This window comes from Mya arenaria, chromosome 5 (genome assembly GCF_026914265.1).
Source record: "Mya arenaria isolate MELC-2E11 chromosome 5, ASM2691426v1".
Taxonomy (NCBI): domain Eukaryota; kingdom Metazoa; phylum Mollusca; class Bivalvia; order Myida; family Myidae; genus Mya; species Mya arenaria.
The window spans coordinates 12,610,656-12,623,247 of record NC_069126.1 but is presented as its reverse complement, the minus strand read 5'-3'; the positions used below and the strand labels follow the sequence as shown (position 1 = coordinate 12,623,247).

The 12,592-nt window shown below is 35.9% G+C and overlaps 1 protein-coding gene across 1 annotated transcript; it reads left to right on the top strand.

Moving 5' to 3' along the window:
- Positions 1-6,999, top strand: LOC128234560 (phosphopantothenate--cysteine ligase-like). The gene is made up of 6 exons (XM_052948841.1): positions 1-145; positions 419-507; positions 2,629-2,759; positions 3,733-3,947; positions 4,712-4,831; positions 5,877-6,999. The coding sequence occupies exons 1-6, from the start codon at positions 17-19 to the stop codon at positions 6,120-6,122; spliced, it is 930 nt and encodes a 309-aa protein (XP_052804801.1). The 5' UTR covers positions 1-16; the 3' UTR covers positions 6,123-6,999.
- The last annotated feature ends 5,593 nt before the right edge of the window (positions 7,000-12,592 follow it).

The window sequence follows — 12,592 nt, the reverse complement described above, 5'->3', positions numbered from 1 at the left end:
GGTTTTTGTTTACAATATGGCGGAAGCAGTGGATTTCTTTAACAAAACAAGTGAACCACCTGGATTTCAAGTAAAATGTGATAAAATTAATGAGTTTTGTCGTGACCATAGGACTTGCAGAGATATACCAATAGTCCTTGTAACAGTAAGCTTAATTTCGTGGCTTGTCATTGAAAATGAATTGAGAACAACCGTTTTTAGTTTTTAACAGGAAATTACTTCGGATATGCTATATTTCGGACAGAAATTTATTACTATATCCCGGAACAACCTATTTTCTTAGATATAAGAACATAGTCTTTGTTTTAATTTATTACAAGTTATTGAGTACAGTGTACAATGTATGTTTTTGTCGACTTATCTTATCGTATTTAACCTTTATAGATTATTCAAAGAAAAGTTTGTTTTATTGTTTAAGTCTGGCGGAACAACTGTCCCACTAGAAGGCAACACTGTCAGATTCATAGACAACTTCAGCATTGGCACTCGGGGATCTGCATCCGCAGAGTATCCTTTGGTTATGTTACAAGACTTTTTTGTTCATCTGTTTTTCATTCGTTAACATTGGTCATAACTCAAAACCTTAATAATTTAAAAATATTCAATACTAAGAAATATACATGTAGCCTGAGACAAAACATACATGTATAGCTCTGCTTAAAATAATTGTCAAATTATGCGCCTTTTTTGGACTTAAAAGAACAACAGACAAGCATAAGCGTTGCTCCTTTGCTCTCCTGTCAATCATTTTGCTTTTACTAATGCACGTACAGCGTTTTACTTTTATTGTCAATAATGATCTATTTTTTTAGCACTTCCCTCATTCTGATGCACATCGTTTTCCTCTTATAAATTGGCAATTAGCAAATAGGAAAAACATTCCCCTGGCCTGAATGCAAGTTATAGTATTTGTATTGGAAATAATTTTACTAATAAAGTAAAAAATATAGCTCAAACGCCATGTAAGAAATGATATTAATTGTGAAAATCATGTCTTTGAAGTTGTTGGCTTTGAACTGCTTTAAGAATGCGATTTGATAATGATAGATATGGCCACACATGCACAATTGTCAATACTTCTTTAATTAATGCTCTGATATTAGAACAGATGAAGATAATATCACAATCACTGGGCATATTTTGCTGGAATACTGGAAATATCTTACCAAGATCAACATCATCCTAAAAGAATTTGTTAAAGGGACTAGACACCAGATGATTCAAATACAAGAAAAAAAGAAAATTTTCAAAAACTTACATAAAATTGATATCGTTGTGTACAACACCTTGAATCTTACTGATATATCACATTGCTTTCGACACATGTATATTTACAAGTTTTTGCATATTTTTCCAAATCGAAATTTACTGGGGTTGTCTGCCATGTAAATCCAAGTTAATTTAAAAATAGCATCGTTATATGTATCTGTACTAATCATATGACTCCCACATGCTAAATTCACACACTTTAAACGGGAAAACCATTATGCCCTAAATATAAACGAGTAAACTCATCTTGGACAGTGACAAAATATTTTTTTGACCATGTAAAATAATGTGTTATAAGCCTCATACTAGGTAGTATTGACAATTATAGGCTTGCCTTATGGAAATAATGTATTTGCCAATTTTGGGACCATCTGCTGTCTAGCCCCTTTAAAGATGTTTTAATATTGATTAAATAGATTATATCGTAAATCTGGGTGAGCATCCTGAATAGATTATACACACAGTGTGACAATTACAGGATAGATTGGTTAATCATATTTTTGATCCGAAAGGTCATACATATTATGTAATGGCACTGGGCATCCTTCACTCAATCAATCTGTTAGGAAATTCTTGTGTGTGCAATTCCTCATACATTTCAAGGTTGATCAAGGTTGATCTTCTTAATAATTTCATTGTGATCCTATATGTCCTGCCTATTCACCAAACATCGTCTCCTGCTATCTGTCATCTACAATACACTGTTTATGACACTTGCTACAGTGAGTAAATTAAGTTACAAGGGACTTAAAGGGACTGTACACCAGATTGGCACCAAAAACGTTTTTCTGAAACGAATCTTAGGACAATTATTTAATAAAATGTTTTACTCTTTGATATTAAAATTGTGAAAAGAACAAGCCAAAATGTAAAAAAATAATTGAGTCGGAGACCAGGTTCGAATCGGTGTCGCCAAAATTGCAGTCCAGTGTTTTATCTACTGTGGTGCGTAGGCTAACGGTAAACGCTTGGAATATTTAAGCTATATACCTAATTTGGTAATATCACGTGATAACTTTGACTAGCCAATCACGCATAAGGAATGAATTCTACTGGGTAGACATACCTAGTAATCTTTTTTTAATGGAAAAATACAAAAAAAACTGCGAAAATAAATTAATGGTAAATTATGTGGTACTTCAGTTAGTAAGTTTCAATGCATTATACCCATCGACACCAAGTTTATGTCAGTTTTCGATAATTTTCTTTTGTTTCGTTATTTCATAATACGGAGTACAGACCCTTTAAAATTGTTCATTAATTTGTGCCTGGTTATCATGACAAATTGGATATTGAGACAAAATAATGGCATATTTTTTAAAACTTTCTATTGGTAAAAGTTTCTTTAACTTAAGCTAGATATTTCCTGGACCAAGGTTATGCTGTGATATTCCTGCACCGAGCTCGGTCATTGCAGCCTTTTGCCCGACATCTTCCTCAAACTCATCTCTTAGACATTCTACAGATTCAGCCAGATGGATGTCTCCAAGGTAATATATTCAAATTCATCTCTGACGTAATTTTAATTTGTCCAAATTAGAATACACATTTGTACTATTTGGAAAGTATCCAATATGAATATTAATGTTGTAATGAAATGTTTCTTCATAGTACATGTAAATGTGTAAAATCATTTTCATTGATTTTACATTTAATATTTCTCATTCTTGCTCAAATAATCAGAAAAATATCTTGTAGCTTTAACCAAGAAGATAAGTATCTTCCATGGCCGACAGTGTAAGATAGGTTCATTCCGACTCGAGCGAAGGGTGTTTATCGGAAACGAGGTTTACAGAGTTTCCACAAAACATCCTGAGCGAGGGTCAGGATGAACCTATCTTACACGAGCGTCTATGGTCGATGCTTTTTCTCCCACCTCATTTAAACAAAATTAAGTAAAAATGTATATTTTGCTGGAACTCTTTTGTGCTTAGTAAAAAGAATTGCGTATGGATATGCGATTATTTGTGGTTGTCATGGACATACGCGCAGTGATTATGTTTATGTTACTAGTCAAATCGGTCTTTAAATAGTTCCAAGGAGAGTGAAGCATTATTTCTTGAAAGGTGCGTGAAACTGTTTTATGGTGACATTTGAAGCGAGAAATACTTAATGAGCGTTCTAAATATTGCCAAATTACAAGATTTCCATGATGCTACAGACAAAAGTGTTCAACAAGGGAGGGAATTGCAATGTGATGACCATTAAAAAGGAGTTCCATACGGGCATTTTATCTTTGCCGTGGGCAAGATAAGAATTTCTAGCATGGTTAAATTATTGGATCTACTTATCTGAGGTGGGAGAAAATGTCTAACATTGTGATACTAGTAAGCTATTTCAAACAATATTTTTTGCTGCAAGAATATAATGTGGACACTTTGTTATACAAATATTTATATTATGAAATAATTATTTAATTTAAACTGATACATAATCATTTTCTTAGACTGTTTTCAAATTCAGTTCGAGAAGAAGAAAGCCAAAAGATTGCCAAAGTTGTAGAGAGATACCATTCTGTCATGAGGGAAGGGAGACTACTCCTGGTGGATTTCACATCACTTGGGGATTACCTCCACTTACTGAGGGCCACATCACGAATTCTTAATCCCCTTGGAAAAAGGGCTATTCTGTATCTGGCAGCTGCTGTGTCTGACTTTTATATTCCTGTTGATAAGATGGTAGGCTTTGACTGCATTAAGAACCATTGTTTTCGACATTTATTGGAATATTAAAACTATATTAATAATTGTGGTAAATCTTATCTTGGAGTAAGAGCATTTCACGGTATAGGTATGGTCATTGCCTTTGTTGTGTTGGTAGAGACAAAAAACATTGTAACTATGATAATAGCTCAAACCATTCAAGAATTTTACATGACACTAAAAACATACCGTATGTTACCAGTGGCTGTATGCAATTGTATAACTCTGGCTTTTATAATTATTGAGTTACCACCCTTCATAGACTGAAAAAAAATGATTTTTTTTTGAAAATTGCCTGTGATGCTCTTGTTCGAAAATTTAAACACTGGGAAAAGATGTTAGTTTTTGTTACACCACAGAGAATAGTATGCATCAATACAAATCAGTTTAAAGGATGAGAGTGTTCTAGTGTCCACCTCTCACCTTAGAGGTTGTGTGTTCCATCTCAACCATGGGTACTTTCTCATTGCCTCTCAAAAAGGTTTCTGCCCAGGGAATGTACTCCAGCGTTATTCATGTCAGCTTCCAGCTGTCTTCACAATCAAGATTGAATGAATAAGTCTTATGTTTACAAACACCGCTTTAAAAACAACAATTATGTACCTTTATACAAATGGAATCTGAAGATTCTTAAAAAATGACCAAAGATACTTTTATTATATTTATGAATGTTTTTCCGCTCTTATCAATAACATAATCATGGCATTTATATGTTTATGTCTCATGTACTCTATGGACAGCCTGAGCACAAGATTCAATCAAGCAATGGTCCTCTACAACTGTCACTGGAGCTTGTACCAAAAATGTTGGAGGCCCTTGTAAAACACTGGCTTCAGGAGGCATACATTGTCTCCTTCAAGGTAATTGACTATACCATGTTAAAGTGTTTGTTGTTTGTTTTTTTCTCTTTTGGGTTGTTTGGTTTAAAGGCCTAGTTTAAGGAATGTTTGGCAAGACAATCACCTGCTGTGCATCTCCTGCTAATTGCATTGATGTCACAGTAGGGGCTAATTTCCTGTGTATTTGTTTATTGGCTCAGAGCCATTTAGGGTCCATTTCTTTAATAAAACCTCCAAAACTGCTCAGCAGGATATTTTTTTTTGGGGGGGGGGGGGGGGCACTTGTAGAAGGATTAAACTAGGCCTTTAAGCAAAAAAAAACGTTATAAATTGGAACCTTTTTTGTCTCATCTATGGTAATGATCAATTATAGTATGTGAGATTATGGATTATAAAGTTTTACAATTTGTTAAGGCATAAAATAACTACAACAAACTGCAGAAGCCTGCAATTTTTCTGTTGTGGCTAGTGGTTAGTTTTATTGGTTGTCTTAAAAAACGCCACAAAAAGGAAATAACTATTTCTTTGTAAAATGTACCTTTTAAATGCATACTTTCAAAAAGGTGCCAAATATGCTTTAAATTTATACATGTACTAAAGCTGGGCTCATTTGTTGCATAAAAAGCTGGAAATTATTAAAAATAAATCGACATCATGTAACCCTGAAACTGAGCAAAACTTGACCTTGACCTTTGTTTGCATTAAATTACGCTGTTTTTACTAGTTTACTATTACTATTTGTGAATACGATGCACTTAAGTAACTTTGCACGACCCTTATAAAATCTATTGTGATTAATAAGTCATTTCCTAGTTGAAGTCATTTTTCTAAGCAGTGATATCTTAGTGGTCATATAAAATACTTAATTTTCATTTGTTGTATCTGGGACCAATAACAAATCCTACTCCCAGATTGTATTTAATATAAATATGTTTACTAGTGTTAAAAACACTTGAACATTATTTCTTTAAATTTGGCTATGAAAATTATGAAATTGACCTTAGTTGAGAAATGTTTTATGTCTTATCAATACCGGCCCTGTTAGTAAAACCATTTCTGATTACAGCTTGAAACAAACCCAGACCTTCTTATTGGAAAAGCCAGACAGGCCCTCAACAAATATGGCCATCAGCTCGTCATTGGCAACATACTTACCACGCGTAAACACTCTGTGGTTATGGTTACACAGAATGGGGAGGAGAGTATACAACTAAATTCAGGGGAGATCACTGCTGGAGTTGAGATCGAGACCAAGATTGTGGAGAACATTGTCACTCGATATAATAAGTTTTGTGAGGAACAAAGTCATTGATGGATTTTTTATTTTAAATATGAATTTATTTTTATTCTTAATTTTACATGGGTAGTCAAAAACAAGTGTATCAAATGTTCATGATCATCATTGATGTGTGATATATAAATCAAACATCATGGCTGTACATACTGGTTTTATATATTTTTCGTTTCATATCGTTTTTGACAATTGTTGTGTTAGGGACATATAGCTTATCTGTTGTTGTTGTTTTGCGCAAAAAGGTCGACTTATTGTGAAAAAGATACACACACGGAAGCCAAAATGTTGTGTGGTCTTGTTTCATGACATAATAGCCCCAAGATTGTGCCTATAGACAGGGATTATTTTTGAATCGTTGACTACTGGGCTTGTCCCTGAAGTTTTCATCGTATTATTATCATTATCTGAAAATTGAACAAACAATCATCTAGAGACACACAAGATGACAGACACAGTTTACGTAGGTATGTGAATTGTTATACCTTATTTCCTTGTACAATTTGCATTGTATAGGAGCGTAATAAGGCACCAACCAAATAGACTGCATGATATCCACATTTTTGAAAAATTATGAGAAGCAAAGAATGGTTTAGTATTTGGAAATAATAGCCAGCCGAAGTTATTGGCCCGCTACTAGTCAAAATTGGCCACTAAACTAAGAAGCTACTAGTCTCCGTTACCCTTGATATGCGCATAATACACGGCCAGGTGCATGTAGTCACTCCAAATGGAAATTTGGCATAGCTTTACCTAAATTTTGCAACAATGTTTGCTGATATTATCTGATATTGGCTCTGTTTGTCCGAAGCGACCAATTGTATCTAAAAAAAATGATTTGTAATAGTATTTACTATTGGGAAATAAACAGTGCAGTTGACCGGCAAATACTGTTTAACTTTTGTCAAGTGCTGTGTTTATTTTACTAGTACCTTGCCTTGTTGCTATGGTTTACAATAAATCATATTACTACTTTTTGCAAACAAAAAATGTTCGTTTTTGATGTCACTCAGATAAATGACGACATTATGTTTCATCCGGGACCAATAAATCCTACTCCCTGTTTATACAAATGTACAGCCAAAACAGGATCAGTCACACCCATCGTTTCAAACTGGTTTGAAGATGCGTTTAAAGTCACCCCAATGCGTTCGTATTTGTAGTTCTGTCTGTTGCTGGCTGTCAATCATTTAAGTGTCGGAGCCAAATGCCCTAAATTTTAGTGGAGTGTGGCAGTTCAATTAAGCGGGTTTGTCACTTGATACTTTTACATCCATTGATGTTCTCGAAATTTAATTCGTTCAATCTTGGATTTAGGGTTTGAGTACACAAAGCCACTTATCACTATTAACTGTGTTTATTGTTTCTTATGCCCCCCTTCGAGGAAGAGGGGTATATTGCTTTGCACATGTGGGTAGGTCGGTTGGTCAGTCTGTCGGTAGACCAAAGCTTGTCCGAGTGATAACTCAACAATTCCTTGACGTATGGTCATCAAACTTGACATAAAGATAGGGCCTGACCAGTAGATGACCCCTATTGATTTTAGGGGTCATCATGTAAAAGGTCAAGGTCACAGTGACCTTAAATGATAAATGGTTGTCTGATTGGTAATTTGACAATGCCTGCACCCATGGCCCTTAATCTTGACTTGTAGGTTTGGTCTAACCAGTAGATGACCCATATTGATTTTGGGGTTCATAGGGCTAAAGGTCAAGGTCACATTGACCTTGAATGATAAAACGTTGTCCAAGTGATAACTCCACAATGCCTTCACCCATGGCCCTCAAACTTGACTTGGAGGTTCGGCCTGACCAGTAGATGACCCCTTTTGATTCTTGGGTCATCGGGCCAAAGGTCAAGGTCACATTGACCTTGAATAATAAAAGCTTGTCCGAGTGATTACTCGAGAATGCCTGCACCCATGGCCTTCAAACTTGCCTTGTAGATTGGGCTTGACCAGTTAATGACCCCTATTTATTTTGGGGGTCATCAGGTCAAAGGTCAAGATCACAGTGACCTTGAAGGCAAACTCGACAATTCCTGGACCTACGGTCATTAAACTTGACATGAAGGTTGGGCCTGACCAGTAGATGGCCACTATTGATTTTGGGTTTCATCGGGTCAAAGGTCATGGTCACAGTGACCTTTAACACGAAAAAGTTAACAAAGCTTCTCCCAGTGATTTCTCAACAAAACCTGGACCTATGATCATCAAACTTGACTAGGTGGTTGGGCCTGACCTGTAGATGACCCCTTTTAATTTTAGGAGTCAAAGGTCAAGGTCACAGTGACCTTGAACGCAAAAAGCTTATCTGTGTGATATCTTGACACTGCCTGCACCCATGGCCCTAAAATTTGACTTGTAGGTCCATGCATATTTCATTTAATTGTCCAAATAATCCTGACAACATGGCACTCAGGGGGGGGGGGGGCATAATGTTTGACAAATATCTCTTGTTCGTATTGTTTTACTGTATAAGGCGTTTTCATATTCAATTAAATATTAGACGAAATAATTTTTACATTATTCGCGATTTTCTACCGAATTCATTCATTTCTTGTTATTAGAACATTTTCTCTTTGGCAAAACGTAGATTCATTGTACCAGCTAGATTATATAATGTTTGCATGCATATTTTTTTCAAATGCTATTCCTTAAACCGTCTCGCATATGTGCCACCACAGACTTATGAACAGAGTATAGGTCAGTAGTGTCACGCGGCCTTTGTACAGAAATAACATTGTGCTAAATCAATGGCATTGCTTTTCACTTGAGAACGATACAGCGTCGCTGATTTAAATGCTTGCGTCTCTATTTAGATGCAAATCATGCCACTGAAATTGATACAATCGTGTTGCAGAGAACACGTTATTTATCACGAATGGTAAAAAGTACTTAATAACAAAAAATTGCTAAAATAGGTACAAGCTTAAGAATGGTGCACTTTGACAAACAAACACAGTTTCAAGTCACGCAATTTTCTATTTTCACTTTGTTAACAAGTAATCGTTCAGCTTTCTTCGTGTTAATGAGAGCAAGACTGAATAGTTTCACCTGTTGTTGACAGAAGAAGCTTCAGGCAGAGACCTTCCACATAAAAAAACAAGTCTTCAGCACGTACTGGGACAACCTGCTTTCAGCACCAAGGAGTTGAGATATGCAGATTTGCAGATTAAAACAATGCACACAAATGCGCGACAGAGTGGTACATAACTGGTCACGATATGGACCTGCGACTCTGATGTAGTCGTGAACATTCTGTCCAAACAAGCAAGCATTCCAATGCCACGTGAAGTCTTTATATCGTTTGGTGTAGGGAGAAACTTAGAAAGATAAATTGCAGCACATACTATTACAACTACTTTAGGCCCACCTCGAGAACCAGCATTGACCTAATGCATGTGTTCACGGGAAGTTACGCAATGTCCATCATTTTAGGCCTCAGCAAGAAGACAGCATGGAAACATGGGATGTATTTCCGGATTATGCATTCTCGTTAGTCCCTGCTGCCCCTCTAAATTTATTTGTCAGCACAATGTGTTCTCTTGCACGATAAAACAAGTCAACAGACTGAGGTAATCGAAGCAAGGCAGCATCTCTTTACACATCAATCAAGAGCATTGGAAAATATTCCTCCAACACAGGCAGCCCGGAAACCGCATAAATTACGAACAGCCTAACACGCACGGCATGTCTGGGTCAATCACTACAAACATTACCCATATAACAAGTCCTGTAAATTGGGATGTCACCAAAGTGATGGTTCGTGGACACAGATGTGGACCACCACTGGTCAAGCACAATACATGTGTAATGTACTAATACACTGAAACTGTCGCAAGGCATGCGGAAGTTTGTGCAAATGCAGCAAGGCTAGCCATCAGTTTAAAGCCCTTTGTCATTGCAAAGGCAACTTTTACCAGGAGTGACTATAAATGGGTAGTTTTAATAGTGATATAAACCTTTATTCATGATTCTCATGCGAGATGTACAATAAGCGACGAATGCCGTATGTCATCCTCGGCACCCCACCGTATCATAACCTATATACTGTCATATAGGATACGCTGGGGTGCCGAGGATGGCCGTTTGTATGAAAACCCTTAGTATTAATGTTTTCATACAATAACTTGTAATGTCGCTCGTACTGGACATGTATAGTATTAATTCCGCACTGTTATTTGCTGTGGTAATACAAGTCCTTTAATTGTTATAAGTTTTTATAACATAGTATACATATGTGGGTTGATTGGTTGGCACAATTCAAACCGTCGTTTTTATTTTTACAACTTACAATGATTCACAGGTTGTATAAAATTTCCATCTTTAATTAAAAAATGTTTTTAAAATGTAAATACTTTATATATCAAATTATGTGTGTGCCCAACGGCTTCCTTGGCCTAAAATCTGTATATGTAGACACCAATAACATGAGTCTATGACATATAGTTACAAAGATATTAGCATTTGAAGAAATGGTCGGCCATTTCGGCGGCCATTTTGAAAAATGGCCGCCACGGTCACCAGGGGGCGCTGCTGACTTGGGTCAATATGTAAAACTAATCAGTAGGGGATGTTTTATATGTGTGCCAAGTTTCATGCTTTTAACCCAAAGTGCACAATTCTACCAAAATATGTCCTTAACTACTATTTCTTCACCATTTTAAATGAAACATAGCGCAGTCTACGCTGCTTACGGAGCCCCACCTTCGGTCTTTTACCAGAATTTGATCGAGAGTTTAGTTTCTTAAGACACTTCGACAAACCTTTTCACAATAAGGCCGTCTGACGGAGCACTGTCAAAACATTATTTTGGAAACAGGTTTGTCGAAGTGTTTGATGAAACTAATGACCTCATCAAATTTTGGTAATAAAACAAATGCGGGGCTTTTTAAGACTGCCCTTTGTTTCATTTAAAATGGTGTTGTATAAGAAAAGTTATCGTTGATTTAAGTCTTCATTTTAAGCAAAATTTTGCCTTCCGACGTAGCATGTATGACGTCATTTATCACGTGGTATATACACACACTGTGTTTGCGCTCAACCTTACAGTTGTCCCAATATTTATGTACAAAGACGAACTATTATACCGACACAAAACAAGACATAACAAACAAGAATCACAAAAAAAACAGCAGAAAAATTAAATACATATATCTTTGTTTATCTTTGAGACAAGACCGCATGGTTCGCAAAGCATCGATACGAAACACAACTTTCCTGGGTTTAACAGGTACTGAAGACAACCATATCGAAACGTGTTTATAAATGTTGAAATCTTAGATGAATGCTGAATAACATATTTCGGGATTGGAAATATTCTTGCATACCTGACGTGTGTTTTCGGTCATGTGACCAGTGCTGGAAAAACCCATCTTACATGTAAGATGAGTCACGCGTAACAACGCGCCACTTCTTATTTCATTTATTGTATGGTTTATGAAAAATATATTATGCCATTCCAATAAAGGCGCAATCAAGTATATATGTTTGCCTAATTAAAATTGAACATAAATAATCGTTAAAAAACACTATTTTTAGTTATTCAGAATTACTGCGCTCTATGACGTCGGTAAACAACGTCGCACGCGTTTTTTTTGGTGTAATTGGACAAAAGTTAGTCACGCTGCGTTATCGGCTTACGCACGTGCCCTCGGGTCGGATTTCTCTATCCGTACCGGAAACGCATGATAGATACTCATGAATTTGATTGTTTTAGACTTGAAAGAGAGACGTTGTCCTAAAACGTTTGCAATAACATTGATTTACGGCCCAATATGTTTTTTTGTCATTTAAACATACACATTTCTTAGAAAAAATATTTTTTATAAAGTCGAAAGCCTACAAGGAAATAGGGAAAATCAAAAATAGCTTTTTGTGATAAAACTTGAACTGAAACTTAGATCACTACTGCCTGAGTGCGTAACAATTTACTAAAGGATGCGTTTCAGGAAGCTGGCACTTACTGATGTTTGTTCAATTATTTAGGAAATGAATAAAGCTCTTGAATAAGAGTTGGAGACGCTGACTCATTGCATTAAAGGCGCTTGTTTATAGTTTAAAGTTAAAAACATAATAATCATAGTACGTACGCAATTACAACAAATACATCAAATGTACGTCATGTTGTGTTTCATAACATTGTTTTATTATTACATTTCATTGTCTCTCATACTTTGCGTTATTGTGTTATTATATGACTTACACTTTGGGGCAAAAGTCTAACTGTACTAATATAGTCAAACAGAATCCGAGATGCGCTGGTGCACATTTTTGTTCATACCTTACAATAAAAATGCACTTCTTTATTAAAGCTGCACCTCTGTTTTATTCTGATACAATGCGGATGCATTTTTGGCATATTTTACTCGTATTAATTCTTTAAAATAGAATATCGTTTAGTGTAGCTGTAGCTGGTGATAGAGGCTGTATATAGCGTTTGTACCCTTCGCTGTCTACGATACTAAACTTTTCTTACTTGTGTTAACAA

What these genes read in the sequence shown, in the direction of transcription:
- LOC128234560 (XM_052948841.1), top strand. Translation starts at nt 17, where the DNA reads ATGGCGGAAGCAGTGGATTTCTTTAACAAAACAAGTGAACCACCTGGA. An exon ending in ATATTCCTGTTGATAAGATG is followed by an intron (nt 3,948 to 4,711) that starts GTAGGCTTTGAC and finishes CTCTATGGACAG; the next exon opens with CCTGAGCACAAGATTCAATC. An exon ending in CATACATTGTCTCCTTCAAG is followed by an intron (nt 4,832 to 5,876) that starts GTAATTGACTAT and finishes TTCTGATTACAG; the next exon opens with CTTGAAACAAACCCAGACCT.